Here is a 15,583-nt window from a genome sequence, read left to right on the forward strand (position 1 = left end):
AAATTATTAAGTATTTGAATGTGTTAAAAGGTAAGCACTAAAGCAAGCTCAGTGTCCTTCTACACCTGCAGCCCCATGCAGCCTCACAGGTCACACCCATCAAAGTTGTCCCTGGTCCTGAGCTTTATAAAAAGGCAAGAAACCCTTGATCAAATAGCTTATTTGCTTCAAAAAAAATTAATGGAAAATTTTCCATCCTACTTCATGTAGTAAATGTCTTCTATTTCTTATGTCAAGACACAATGACCTTGCAGGAGGTATGTCATAACCACTGTGGGGTCAGACCCATTGACAACTACCAGTCATTGCTACCTGATGGGGGAACTCTAATCAACACTCCCAGAATTTCCCTGCCTCCATACAACCTTTTAAACATTGGTCGTACAAATACAGGGCTACCACTTTCTCTGCCTCACATCTCTGCCTCAACTAACTAATGGCAGTGAGAGGAATTGAAGGCCAAGCAGAAATTGGTGTTGGGGAAGCATTGTGCAAAGACCTGGAGGAACAAATTGTACTTGACTTTTGTCTTATTTTCTGACAATACAGTGCCTGATTATGAACAAGCCTGACTTGCCCTTCTGAGGCGGGGGAGCAGTGTGAGAAGGATTTGTGTTACAAATGCATACTCAAAGTGCTTAGCATTGTGAGGATGTGAGTCCCCGGTAACCTGATTGATTGGCTAGAGGAAGTGAGAGGAAATTTATGGAAAAACTTGAGATGTTCACTTCTAAATAATAGAAAACAAGTAGGGTGAAGGGGGAAGAAGGAGGTTTTGGAGTGAAATATTGGGATGGCGTATTCACTGAGATGGCAACACTGTGTTCAGGGTTTTGTATGTGTCATCCACAGAGCTCACTTCTTAGGACTGCTCCACAAACAGGTTGTGTCCTAAGAGGGAGAGAAAGAAATGGAGACAAACAGAAACATGTCAAACAGACAAAAGGAAAAAAATTGGAACTGAATCTACCAAAACGGTGAGCAAAAATACACACAGATAATATGTTTATGAATATTGTAGCCAGAGGAGAGAACAATTTAATCGTACATTAACCAACACTCACTTTCAAGCCATGATTGTTATTTATACCTTATTGACTGCAAGAGGACCTAAGGCTTGACACTTTTCTCTGCTCTCTCACCCCCTCTGCTGGCAGTGCCAAGAAGCAATCCTCAGATCAAGACCCCAGCAAACAGGTAAGTGAGGTGATTGCTTCCTACAGATGAACTTCACAAACTTTAATATCTATATGAATTGCCTGGGGATCTCATTAACATGCAGACTATGATTCAATACTTCTGGGCTGCATTTCTAGAAAAGTCCCAGATGCTGGTCCTTGGACCACACTTTAGACAGCAAGTCTTTCATATCATCAATAGACAAAAAAGACCCTCAGTAAGGTCTCCCAAATTGACACCAAACTGATCTCCATGGCCTTTAAGTAGCCATATATCTAACAGTTGGTCTGATCCACAAATCGAACCCTTAAGTGAATTTGGAATGTTTCTCCAGTTGCCTCTGTCATTTACTTTCACAAAAGTCACCAGGGATACCATGCAAAGGAATCTGGTTAGAAAATGTTGCGATGCTTTTACTTTTAGCTTGGAAGGGACCATTAACCATGCCCTTTAGCCTACAAATAAGGAGGCAAGGACACAGAGAAAGTATGTGACTCGACCAGGGTCACACAGTTTGCTGATAGTGGCAAGACTAAAATTTAATTATGCTGACATTAGTTCTCATGCTAGCTGTCCAGATTAGTTCACATTTTTCTATTTCTCCAAAGTGACGAAAATTGTATCCTACAAATCCTCTAGACCTGGGTCGGCGCCGTGGCTCACTAGGCTAATCCTCCGCCTTGCGGCGCCGGCACACTGGGTTCTAGTCCCAGTCGGGGCACCGGATTCTGTCCCGGTTGCCCCTCTTCCAGGCCAGCTCTCTGCTGTGGCCAGGGATTGCAGTGGAGGATGGCCCAAGTGCTTGGGCCTTGCACCCCATGGGAGACCAGGAGAAGCACCTGGCTCCTGCTATCCGATCAGCGCGGTGCGCCGGCGATGGTGGCCATTGGAGGGTGAACCAACAGCAAAGGAAGACCTTTCTCTCTGTCTCTCTCTCTCACTGTCCACTCTGCCTGTCAAAAAAAAAAAAAAAATCCTCTAGACCTGTATGGAAGGTCACAAAACTCAGGAAATATGACAGTATGCATCTCATCTTGACAATTTTCTCCACATCTCATTCTTTTGTAATTTAGTGCCTCATTCTCTTTATCAGGCAAGTCAGAATTCAAATACCCATAGGACTATTAACATTGCCTATCTTGGATGTTTAATACTCTTCTTGCTATATTCTTTCTAAGTTTGATTTATTACAACGGGCCACATTACATTTTAACTGACGTTCTTTAAAATTCCCCACAAAAACAATACAAATTAATTCCATACAATGGAGAGGATAGGATTTTTAATAAGTATGTGTAGAATTAATGATTTGCTATTTTAATAAATGGGTGAATTAATAAATTATTAAACTCAATAAATCCATCATATCTAAGTATTAAAACTGAAAGACTCTCAAATGAGGCCATGCTAAAAATGGGGCTAGCTACAGACTACATAATATCAAGTTCTTTTTTCCTCAACATCAAAATTTACGTCAGATAATAAGTGAATTTCATGCCTGAATGAATTTCCAAACTGTCCTTTCCATTCCCAACAAAAACAAAAGGAAAAGGCACAAGAGTCAATAAAAAGTTTCCGGGTCTCTGATGTCCCACCCAATACGGGCAGAGAATGCAGATGAGCAAACTGAGTGGGCGAGTGAAATCATTTGTAACAAAGACCCATTATTTACAGTTGAGAAATTTATATTGTCAGCATAATATCTGTGGGCTAGGAGAGCTGGAGAGTATATAAAGCAGTGTGGTCTGCTGCAGAAGTGCAGAGTCCAGGGCACAGAGCACATTCAGTGTCCACAGAGGGCTTGCTCTCTCTCCACCTGCTCTGTTCCACACGCCAGTACTCAGAAGGTAAGACTGACATTGGATGATCGCAAAACTGTGAATCCTGTTTTGGAGACAGTTTAGTATGTTAAGGGAGCAAATACTATGAATTAAAGTGTTCTTTCATTGTGTACTTTATTATTAATAATAGATAGAACAGAATTGAGATGAAAAAGTATCAAATGTGTTTACATCTACTTGAACATACTGAAGCTGCAAATTGAGTTGGAGAAACAATTCAGCGCAATGATACAAAATAGAAAACAAAGATTGAAATGAAGGCACTTGTTATAAGGTTTAATTGTTATGAAAACTGAATTTGAAAATAAGTTGTAACATTTTGACAAATAAATATTTTTCCTTAGATTTGATAAATGTGTATAGTACTTTGAACAGAAGGCGCCTTCTAAATTCAGCAGAAATGCGTCCATTAGAAAGGCTGTAACAGAAATTGCTCTTTACCAATTAAAATATCTGGTTTTCCAAGAGTGGATTCAATATCTGTCTTTCAAAAATTCGAATTTCTGAGAGGTCTATCAAAAAAATCAAAGTCCATGAAATAAGCTCTTTATAAATAAGACGTAGCGTATTTGGTGTGGAAAAAAGTACCATCTAGTTTTTGGGATTTCTTTGGATGGATCTGAGTAAAGCCATGTATTAATAATCATTTGATATATAGTGAGGACCAGTAATAATAAATAAAACCTAAAATCACTATAAACTGGAAAAAATTTTGGTACTTTTTTTAGAAAAAAAATTAGATGTTCTAAAGTATCTATGAGGATACTGCACAAAGTTCATGGAAAATGGAATTTACAGATAAATTTGTTTTGGTGCAAGAATAGTTTTGACATTTGTGAATACTTTGATAATACACATTTTCCATAAATGTTTTGAAGTACCCACATATTTAAGCTCTTAAAGAGCAAATTTGCAAAGATCCTCAATGGAGTAAGTGATTAAATGGTGTATTTTTCCACACATACTGAGGACCTGTTATGAAAAGAGTTGGCCAGTTTTAAAAGGAATTATGTGTTCTACAATGCCAATATACATAGGGATGTAATATAAATTTCTTTCCTAGGTCTGGGGTTAATCTTTATAAAAGATGCTCCTCGCAGAGATTACTACTGCTACTCTAGTTGCCTTTGAAAAATTTGAATAGAAATGGGGGGGAGTACACAATTTCAGACTCTCTCCTTAGGCTACAAAAGAAGAGTAAAAGTAACTGGAAAGTATTTTCTTATTGAATAATATTTTGATACTAAAATAACATAAATATTTTGCTTTCTTAGCAATAGAATTCAAGCAATGGGTTAACTCTATTTTTTTCACAATTCTATAGACTCAAAAACAAATACATGAGATGTTTAAGCCAGTTCATTCTTTCCATAGAACTCATTTGATTGGTTTTAAAGGACTTCAAGCATTCCCTTATCTATGGTTATTTATTAATGATCTATTTATTCCCTTATTTACTTATGATTGTTTCATATTCCATCAGCACCCACAATGGTAGAGTAAAATCTGCTCTAAATATGCCTCTGTAGGGCATGATTGAAGATATTGCAAAATCTTTAGAGATTTTGAATGGAAGGAATTATTTAGGACTAAACTGACAGCTTTTAGTCTTTTACGAGAAACTTTCTAACAGTGGTACAATCCTAAAAAGAAGCATTTGCTTTAATTTGCAAATAGTTCTGGAAACACAGATATTATAATTGAGATTTAGAATCAGAAAAACTTCCTAATACACTGGTAAAGTTTCCCAAATTTCCCAGCTGGTAAAACAAGCATAGCAAAACACCAAATTGGTCATTTAATGTTAATGAAGGAAGAAGGGTGAATATATAATTCTTACTGTTTTTCTTTGTCTAATTGGCCACTTAATCTGCAGAGATTTAACATTTATTTTTTTTAAATGTTTTAAGATTTTATTTATTTATTTGAGAGAAGGATTTACAGACAGGGAGAGAGGGAGAAACAGAGAGAAGGGTCTTCCATCTGCTGGTTCACTCCCAAAGTGGTCACAGTGGCCAATGGAAGCTGGGCCAATCCGAAGCCAGGAGCCAAGAGCTTCCACGGAGTGCAGAGGCCCAAGCACTTGGCCTATCTTCAACTATTTTCTCAGACCATAGCAGAGAGCTGGATCCAAAGAGGAGCAGCTGCAACAGGAACTGGCACCCTTTTGCACTGGCTCCACAAAGGAGGCTTAGCCTACTACACCACAAAGCCGGCCCCCAAGATTTAATATTTCAAAGAATAAAGTTACTGCAGCAGGTATTACAGTCTCTGTTTTAGTGCCAGAGATGGATGGTAAATATGGCTAGGATGTTAAAGAAAAGATTGATAGTTTAAAATGATAATATTTGTAAAATGCTTATTCCAAACCAAATGTCTTTTGCTAAAAATACTCATTCAAATTATTTATGGATAAGCACAAACTTAAATTGAAATACCCACTTCTCAAAAGAAACATGGTTAGATTTCAAAGTAGCAGAGAAGTCCATACAAATCCAGGGCTTGAGGTATCCATTCAGAAAATAAAGGAGCTTGCTCTGTGGGGACATTCTACCTCATGCTCATGGTGGTTTCTGCCCCCCATTCATGCTGTATCATCACATATTGGCATCCTATGGCTTATGGGACATCTGGCTGTGGTAAGAGGGTAAGCAATCAGGTGTATCTTATGAGAAGCCCATGGTCTCACCAGCAGAGGATGACATGCCCTGGACTAAGGCCAACTCCAGAACAACGTGGGCAGTTCCAACACTTCAGAAGCAAGCACTCATTTTTTTATGATAGTCATCTCTTAGTTTCTTAGCTGTGATTGTTCAAGTTGCCAGAAACATTAGTTCTTGTTGCAAATTGCTTGTCTTTAAAATGATTTTTTCCCTTTAATTTAGAACAGGTCAAAGCACCCTAAAATACCTCAAATCTGTTGGCCGCTTTATAATTACAAAGTCTAGACCAAGTTACACTATTTAAAATATAAATGAATAATACATCTGAACCGACAGCTGGTATGCCAAGTTGTAGCCTGAGGCTGCTTTAAGATGGTTGAAATGCAGTATAATGTAAATGCTTGGAAGTGAACGACTATTAATTGAGAGCCAGACTGATAGTGAAAGGGGTGGCATTATGGATAAGGTGCTGTTCAGGCTAACCATATGTAGCGTATCATTCCACAGTGGATATTTTAAATGTTTATCATGAACATTTTTAATTTCAGTTCTGGAAACAAGCCTTCTAATCATTAACAGAAGTGTCCTACATTAATCAAAAAGCTTAATAGTGGAATACATATTTTCAATCCTTTTTTGCCTCCAAAGACTCTGGTGAAATAAAGCAGGAATCATAATAAAATCAATAAGACTAGTTTTGTATTTCTGTTTGTAATAGGTGCATAGTTAAAGTCAGCCTCAGTAAGCCTGGCTTTTTCAGCATGGTAGCCTGACCTCCAAATCCATTCTGTGTTCTGACAGGCAGCAAAAATGAAGAGCATTTACTTTGTGGCCGGATTGTTTGTAATGCTGGTACAAGGCAGCTGGCAACGCTCTCTTCAAGACACAGAGGAGAAATCCAGGTATTGCATCCTTAGACTTGCACCAAGCGGGAGAGCTATAGTTGGCATAAACCCCATGAAAACTATGTTTAAGGATGGGACTTAAGAATTTGGAGTAAATATTCTTCCACAATTTTCAATTTCACAAATTCAAAGTGTGCTTGTGATAAAGGTACACTTTCCTCAAGTGTACATCAGAGTAGGTGTTATTTCAGAACCAAAGATGTGGAAAATGTTGAACAACTACAGTACGTGAAAATTAGAGTTCTAAAGATGACTTGATCCATTCATTCATTATTCACACATGCATAGATTTTAATTATTCACAACAATTATTTTCTCTTACTTTTTTTTACAAATAATGTTATTTCTAATTATGAAAATTATACATGATCATTGGTGTCAAACTTGAAAAACATGTAACAATTTTAAATATTCAAAACTTCACTATCCAAAGAACACTATCCCATATTTTAAAAATGAGGTATTATTTTCCTATATTTTCTGTAACTGTATATAAATATATCTCAATTCATTATATGGCTTTTCGTCAGGTTTTTTCTCCTTACAGAATATTGTTAGTTTTTTCTTATATCATTAAAATATTTATTAAATGTATTATACCTTTTTTTAAAGATTTTTATTTATTTATTTGACAGGTAGAGTCACATACAGTGAGAGAGAGAGGTCTTCCTTCCGTTGTTTCACTCCCTAAACAGGCACAAGGGCCGGGGCTACATCTAGCCGAAGCCGGGAACCAGGTGCTTCTTCCTGGTCTCCCATGTGGGTGCAGGGGCCCAAGCACTTGGGCCTTGCTCTGCTGCCTTCCCAGGCCACAGCAGAGAGCTGGACTGGAAGAGGAGCAACTGGGACTAGAACTTGGTGCCACAGGCGGAGGATTAACCTAGTGCACCACAGCGCTGGCCCCTAAATGTATTATACCTAACAGTTGTTTACTGCTTCATCTCACAAATGTACAATATTTATTTAACTGTTCCCCTTCTATTGGACAATAAGAAGGTTCAAAGTTTCCCACAAAGAATACTGCAAATAATATTTATATATACATTTTCTCTACAATTCTTACTATCTCCTGAGGGTAGATTTCTAGTAGTAGAACTACTGTGTCTAGGGTTTCCATGAGCTTAATCCTTTTTGATAAGCATGTCAACCTGCTTTGCTGAAAATTAATACATAGGCACACTCCAACCAACAGTGCATACTCACTCCTCAGAATATCCTCTCCAATATTTAATCTTTCTAGTTTGACAGGTAAAAGCAGCATCTCATTTCTGTGTATTAAACACAGGGAATATTTTCCCACCCATTTACCACATGAACCAACTGTTGATTACTAGTACATGGATTATCCATCATACAGCTTTGAACTTCTGATAATCTTTCTTTCACCATTGGCTACCATGTAACTAGGAAGTTGAATTCTGCTTTTATGTTAGTATTCATATATGAATGTGTATTTGCAAAATAGATGTTCTGCCCAGGCAAATCATCTGTTATCCTTCACCCTTAAAATATTCAAGTCACTGCTCTCCTCTGTCATTATAAGTATAATCATGAGCAGATTTATTAGTTGGTAAAAAGATTTTTTCAGTTCCATTCCAGACAAAAAAAGAAGTCATTTGACAAATCTCTTGCCAGAATTCAGAGAATAAGATTAAGGTCACTATATTAAACAATGAAATTCTCATGACAAACTGAGGCCTCTCTGATCTACATGCTCTGTCATCTCAAATGCTCTAACCCTGCCTTCCTCCTTCTGTGGCCCCACATTTTGTAGTGAGCATGCACCCCAGTGCGTGCACTCCTGAGGAGCCAGGCATGTTCTGTCACTCACTCTCCTTCTCAGATCCTTCCCAGCTTCCCAGACAGACCTGCTTGGTGACGCCGACCAGATGACCGAAGACAAGCGCCATTCACAGGGCACATTCACCAGTGACTACAGCAAGTACCTGGACTCCAGACGTGCCCAGGATTTTGTGCAGTGGTTGATGAACACCAAGAGGAACAGGCAAGAGTCTAAACCTGATCCAAAAATTGCACACCAAAGCATTCAATATGTCCAAAAATTCTCCTGATTTATTGTTACCTTGATCATCAGATAGCTCTTTCAGTTTTGATGGTTTTCAAGGTCAACTAACATTTTAGCTGGCCTCAAAATGCCTCTCCCATGGAAACTCCTTACCCAAGCTCCAGTGTGACATAAACCTTAAATAATTTTCCCAACTATGGCTTCAGTAATGTTTGCTCTCACTCATCTTTCCTTAAAATTTAAAACTGACTTTTGTGGACCTGTGAGGTTAGTAATATAATTTCAGACTAAAGAATAGAGCAAATTCAACAATCCCTCATGGGGTTCAAACCCATGACTGTGCTCACATTAAAATTATCCCCTAGCCAAGTTGATCACGGTAAGGAATGAAAACAGATGCATTCCTTTTCTTGTAGAATAAAATCCAAGATATGTATGCATTTAAAATTAAGTCCTAGCTGCACAGCATCAAGAGAGAAGGCAGCAAAGAAGAACACACGCCTATCGTAAGGCATACATTTTAATGTTGGATTTTCTGTGCGAGTGTTGGGCTTTTGCTGCATTTAAGCTATTGGAGGAAATTATCCACACGGGTTTCACAGCGATGGTGGAATTTCACAATTTCTTTGGAGAGTGGCCCACAAGGAGAAAGGAGTTATACATACAAAGTAGTTGGAGGAATCTAAGCCTCAGGATGTAGGACTTTGATTTGCCTAGATGTAGGGGAGTCTGGAGAGAGGGGAGAATGAGAGCAGGGGTGAAAGCTGGAGCAAGCGGGAGGAATAGAACAGTTGTTAACCAAAGTTAACTGTTTAGGGGAGGGGTGCCACTGGAGAAAAGAAGGCTGTCATGGTAGGAGCAGACATTCAGGGAGGTCCTTGTCAAGACCTATAGGTGGCATCAGTGAAATGTGAGACATCACAAATTGACAAAAAATGAAAACTGTTCTCATTTTCTAGAATGGGAGTGCCACAACTTGGTAAGTTCATGTAAAGCATTCCACGCTCTCAGGCAGTTTCTGCTGTGTGTTTAAGATGAGACCTTCCAGGGATAATGTAGGCAGCTGGTGGCCCATCTCCTCTGAGCTATCTGCACACGCTTGAGGCTGCTGGGGGCTCCTCTTCTTAGCGTTCCTCCTTTGCTAGCATATCACACATTTTCTTTAATCCATTATCATGTGGTCTTTTTGAGAACATTTCAAGATGGTCCGTTGCTTTCCCTTGAATCGCTTATCTAACTCTGACCCTATACTAACTGTATCAAACAGCTGCCTCGTCTGTGAGCCACATAAGACAGTGGATAGCCCATATCTATTGAGACTAAAGTAAAAAATAGTGCAATTTTAACAGCCAGTGGCACAAATAAGCAGGAGAGGTAGAAGGGTAGAAGCGCATATTCTGGGAAAGGGGGGGGGGGATTTATCCCCTTCTTAACTGCTGTCAGCCCTCTTCTACCAACCTATAACCTTGATAATTAATATAGTTTCAATACAAATTCCCAGCCATCCTCCTCTCCCAAACTCTCCAAACCCCTTCTCATAGAATCCTGAGCCCCTAGTTGCCATAGCTGAGAACCATATTGCCACAGAGACATAGCTTCAATTTAACTTTCACATTTCTTTCAGGAATAACATTGCCAAACGCCACGATGAATTTGAGAGACATGCTGAAGGGACCTTTACCAGTGATGTAAGCTCTTATCTGGAAGGCCAAGCTGCCAAGGAATTCATTGCTTGGCTGGTGAAAGGCCGAGGAAGGCGAGAGTAAGTCTGTACAGTCTTAGTTGACATTTCTCTCCTTAATGCAGAAAATTTAAGACTGCAGTTATCACTATCTGAATCTGGACTGCAGAAGTAACTTGTACAGTCTCATACAGGAAGGAAATAACTCGATTGGTGAAAAACAGTACACAAAGTTCAGTCCATTTTATCTTTGGTAGCAGGTATCAATAATAGAGTCTAACAGGTTATATTTTTATTTCCCATTATAGTAGTGTTATAATTAGTTGTTAATTTGTTGTCTAAGCCAGGATACCTTTGAGAGTATATAGGATGCTTTTGATAACTACATTTAGACAACAAATTTAAACTACAACCATCCCAGGAAAGCTGAAAATAAAGAACTAATAGTACCAAAAACTTTAAATATTTCTATATTTAGATAAAACTTTAAATATATAAAATTGACTTTAATTACATATGTGATCAACATATATTTATCTAAGAAATAATCAGGCTGGCGCCGCGGCTCACTAGGCTAATCCTCCGCCTAGAGGCGCCGGCACACCGGGTTCTAGTCCCGGTTGGGGCGCCGGATTCTGTCCCGGTTGCCCCTCTTCCAGGCCAACTCTCTGCTGTGGCCAGGGAGTGCAGTGGAGGATGGCCCAGGTGCTTGGGCCCTGCACCCCATGGGAGACCAGGAAAAGCACCTGGCTCCTGGCTCCTGCCATCGGATCAGCGCGGTGCGCCGGCCACAGCGCGCCGGCCGCGCCGGCCATTGGAGGGTGAACCAATGGCAAAGGAAGACCTTTCTCTCTGTCTTTCTCTCTCACTGTCCACTCTGCCTGTCAAAAAAAAGAAAAAAAAGAAAAAAGAAATAATCAGATAAAATGTGATAGAGACAGAACGGGACCACACATGATGGGTTAATCAAATGATAATCATAGTGTGTGTGTGTGTGTGTGTGTGTGTGTGTGCGTGTTTAACCATCCATACAATTAACCATATATTCAGTATTTATCATATATTCAGTATATATGAATATATATAAATATATTTACCATATATTCAGTATTCATCATATCTATTAAAGAATCAAAGTTGAAAGTGAGACTAAGACACCTTGTTACTTGTTTGGATCTTAACACAATCAAGCAAATCCCTGAGCCATGTCATTTTCTTGTGACCAGTTTGATTGACATTTGAAATATGAGAGGCAGGAAATTTATGTGACACTCTGATTTTTAAAATCAAATTTAAAACAAGCATATTGAAACTTAAAGATGTCTCAAGGGGAAAAGAAATACATTTTGGTTGATTTTTACAATATTTACAAAATTTACAATATTTACAATCAAACTTTAAATTTATTTTTATTTCTTTATTTGAGAGAGACAGGCAGACAGAAAGAGCACCCATCTATTGGTTTACTCCCCAGATGCTTGCATAGCCAGAACTGGGCCAGGCTGAAGTTGGGAGCCAGCAACCCATTCCATGTCTGCTATGTGATTTTGCAGGAATCCAAGTAGTTAAATCATCCCCTGATGCCTCCCCAAGGATGCATTAGCAAGAATCTGGAATCTGGAGCAGAGCCAGGACTCAAACCCAAGCACTCTGATATGGAATGTGGGCATCTCATCTGATGTCTTAACTGCTGCTCTAAACACCCTTCTCCACAATCAAATTTCTAAAACCAGTGGTAAAATAGTCACTTACACTTGAGAATATTTTATAGTGTTTAAAGAAGATACCCAAAATTATGCTACAGTAAACCATTGATAAAGAAAATCTAGTATAGACTAAGCTTTAATTCCTTAATACTGCCTTTTGCAAGATGTTCCAAAAATCACTGGTCTGAAAAAGTATAATTATTAAATTATAAGCAAAATAATCATCTCTCCAATAGCTTCCATATCGCCAATGTATTAAAATCTTTGAAGCAACCTGGAACATTGAAAGTACAGGCTTGGTTTCTCAGCTCAGCTCTGCATTCTACCTTTCAACAGTTGCCGTTTCACATGGAATTTTTTGAAGTGCTCATAGTAGACCCTCTGTAAATAAAAGTCTTTACTGTTTTCTAACCTTGTATATGTTACCATTGGTAGGCAATCCATATGAATGTGCATGAATCATCTAATCAATGCGAATTTCAACCCACATTTTCTTAGTTTCCCAGAAGAAGTGACCATTGTTGAAGAGCTACGCCGTAGACATGCTGATGGCTCCTTCTCAGATGAGATGAACACAGTTCTCGATAGTCTGGCCACGAGGGACTTTATAAACTGGTTGCTCCAGACCAAAATCTCTGACAGGTGACTGGTTTCTAGTTCATTCTGAAAACCATCAAAACTTTCATAAATGTTAGTTGTCATACAGCTACAAGTCATCCCTCATGTGAAGGGGAGAGTCTTTACTCTCTTGTTATATAATAAAATTTTGTGTGTTCAAATCATCTCAGAGTTACATAATTATAGCTATTTTTTAAAATTGAAGTTTTATCCAATTATTTGCCCATTCCAAAAATATTTCCTGAGTATCCATGAGAGATAAGATTCCAGGAGCACAGATATGAATGAAACATGGAGAAACATTGCCATTAACATTACTGGCACATTAAAATTGCCAAATATGCTGAAATTTTAGCACAAAGGTTAAATGTTAGTATACATGGTATTATATCCTTAATAACTACAGTAGTAAAAATTGAATGTCAAAAAGTAACCACCTATTATTGATAGATTTTGACTGCTTTTAAAATCATTCATGAATCTTCATATTTTTTGGTAGGAAGATTCAAGTGTAAGTCATACTTAAATGAAAATATTTTAAGAGTCCAAAAGACTGAGATATTTATAGATGAAGGGGTTAATAAAGACTTTTTATTAAAATAAATTACTGAAATATTTCCCATATAACTTATTGATATCATCTAGTTGCTGTAACCATGCTGAATCCTTGTCTTTTCTTTCTCATCCCTAGGAAGTAAGTCTGTGACTAGTCAAGATCATCTGTACAACACCTGCCAGCTACTTGGAATGTTTGAAATTTTAAGTTTTATAAATTTAGGAGGTGTATTCTGAAGCCATATTGCATTGCATGCCAATAAATACATTTCATTTAGCACTGTGTAGCCAAAAGATAGGAAATGGAATAAACCATTCTCAGAATATTACTATGACATCAGCTTTTAAATCTGAAACTGCTTTATTCTCCTTTATTTTGTTTTGCATACTCCAACATGTTAACAGTTAGTGATTAAATTATTTTTCTATGACATAATTTGTAGATATAAATTATTCCAATCATAATGTGTCTGCTTTCTAATAGTAGAGAGGAAGAACTGATAGCCACAGTGGAAAAACTGGAAAGAGAACCTCCTTCTTGAAACCTTTGAAATAAAAATGCTCAGCTTTCAATATATCAAAGATAAAATAAAGTTCTCAAGCTTCTTTACCATCATTTGTTTTCTTTCTATATGAGCCCTTTTTCATGCCCCAACTCCTTCCAAACATACCTTCATCCTAAGCTGGTAACCTACAGGTCTAATCTGGTGCACAGACACGATTTCACACTTGAATACCCACACAGTGTTTTAACATTTTTTGTAAAAAATGAAAGTAGGGGCCAGTACCGTGGCTCACTTGGCTGATCCTCTGCCTGCGGCGCCAATACCCCAGGTTCTAGTCCCGGTCCAGGCACCGGATTCTGTCCCGGTTGCTCCTCTTCCAGGCCAGCTCTCTGCGGTGGCCCGGGAAGGTAGTGGAGGATGGTCCAGGTGCTTGGGCCCTGCACCCACATGGGAGATCAGGAGGAAGCACCTGGCTCCTGGCTTTGGATCGGTGCAGCATGCCGGTCATAGAGGCCATTTGGGGGGTGAACCAACTGAAGGAAGACTTTCTCCCTGTCTCTCTCTCTCACTGTCTATAACTCTACCTGTCAAAAAAAAAAAAAAAAAAAAAGTAGGAAAATATTAATTTCTAGCTTCTCTTGAAAAAGTATATAATCAGGTAATATTATACCCAAATGGCAAACTGTTCTTGGAACTAAGTAACAGGTGCTTCTTTCTAAAGGGCCATGTACACCTCAGGAAACTCTAGTGCCATCTACATGTGCTTAATAAACACAGACACACACCCATGATCCACCCCTGTGGCTCATCCTACTTGTATGCTTCACCTTCCTGGCCTCTGCAGGCATTTAAGTTTATCCATCATGCCTTGTACCTTTGTCTTCCTATCCTGAAATGGACAGTATCTTGAGCCAGGCTGATGCTGACTGCCATGCCCAAAGTTTTTCTTGCTGTGTACAGCAGTGCCAACTCTCTTTCTATCTCTATAGTGGTCCTTAAGGGAGACTTACTCAACAGTAACATTCCAAACTTTGTCAATTACTTATATATACTTTGATAAGTAGTAGTGATTTGGAAATAATACCTTTAATAATTACTTATACCCATTCACATAATGATGAACTTATCCTAAACTAGATGTTATCTATCTAAGTATGGCTAATGTAAATTGTTGGATCCTGAACAAGTGTTTTAAGTTCCTCATTTGGAAAAAAACAAAAACAAAAACAAAAAAAAAAAAACAAAAAAACAAAAAACAATGACCTAATCACCATAGTATCATAGCAATGCTTTGCTTATAACCCAATTTGCCTTACAATGAGGTTTCAGTAATGAAAGAGTCCTGAAGCACTTACACTAAAATGGTAGTTAGGGAACTGATTAGTGCAGAAATTACCTTTGTACGTATGAAGATTATGTCTGTCAGCTTCTCCAGAACCAAAACCATCATCTTATTCCCCAAGCATCTCAGTGAGACAGCGTGCAGTCTACACAAGTATATTCTCCTGGTTGGGTTTTTGTTTACTAATTTGGATGTGTTGGTTACCAAGGTATTCAACTGGGAGGATCAAAGAAATGTGTTTTTTTGTTTTTTTTTTGTTTTTTTTTTTTTTTTTTTTGTTTTTTGATAGGCAGAGTGGACAGTGAGAGAGAGAGACAGAGAGAAAGGTCTTCCTTTTGCCATTGGTTCACCCTCCGATGGCTGCCGCAGCCGGCGCACTGCGGCCGGTGCACCGCACTGATCCGATGGCAGGAGCCAGGTACTTCTCCTGGTCTCCCATGGGGTGCAGGGCCCAAGCACTTGGGCCATCCTCCACTGCACTCCCTGGCCACAGCAGAGAGCTGGCCTGGAAGAGGGGCAGCTGGGACAGAATCCGGCACCCCCACTGGGACTAGAACCCGG

General features: G+C 38.8%; 1 protein-coding gene across 2 annotated transcripts; it reads left to right on the top strand.

Annotated features, from left to right (window-relative positions):
- The first annotated feature begins 2,937 nt into the window (after positions 1-2,937).
- Positions 2,938-13,784, top strand: GCG (glucagon). 2 transcript variants are annotated; one of them, XM_008258669.5, is made up of 6 exons: positions 2,938-3,026; positions 6,485-6,585; positions 8,432-8,593; positions 10,239-10,376; positions 12,500-12,643; positions 13,311-13,784. In XM_008258669.5, exons 2-6 carry the CDS (start codon positions 6,494-6,496, stop codon positions 13,315-13,317), a joined length of 543 nt encoding a protein of 180 aa, XP_008256891.1. In that variant the 5' UTR covers positions 2,938-3,026; positions 6,485-6,493; the 3' UTR covers positions 13,318-13,784. The 2 variants fall into 2 exon arrangements, with proteins under 2 accessions (XP_008256891.1, XP_002712262.1); XM_002712216.6 differs by lacking the exon at positions 13,311-13,784 and having other exon boundaries at positions 12,500-12,647.
- The last annotated feature ends 1,799 nt before the right edge of the window (positions 13,785-15,583 follow it).

The sequence above is a fragment of the Oryctolagus cuniculus genome, chromosome 3 (genome assembly GCF_051225735.1).
Source record: "Oryctolagus cuniculus isolate XC-2025 breed Fujian yellow rabbit chromosome 3, ASM5122573v1, whole genome shotgun sequence".
In the NCBI taxonomy this organism is placed as follows: Eukaryota; Metazoa; Chordata; class Mammalia; order Lagomorpha; family Leporidae; genus Oryctolagus; species Oryctolagus cuniculus.

Coding starts and splice junctions, on each gene's coding strand:
- GCG (XM_008258669.5), top strand. CDS start 6,494: ATGAAGAGCATTTACTTTGTGGCCGGATTGTTTGTAATGCTGGTACAA. Junction 8,594..10,238: donor ATGAACACCAAGAGGAACAG/GCAAGAGTCTAA, acceptor CATTTCTTTCAG/GAATAACATTGCCAAACGCC. Junction 10,377..12,499: donor AAAGGCCGAGGAAGGCGAGA/GTAAGTCTGTAC, acceptor ACATTTTCTTAG/TTTCCCAGAAGAAGTGACCA.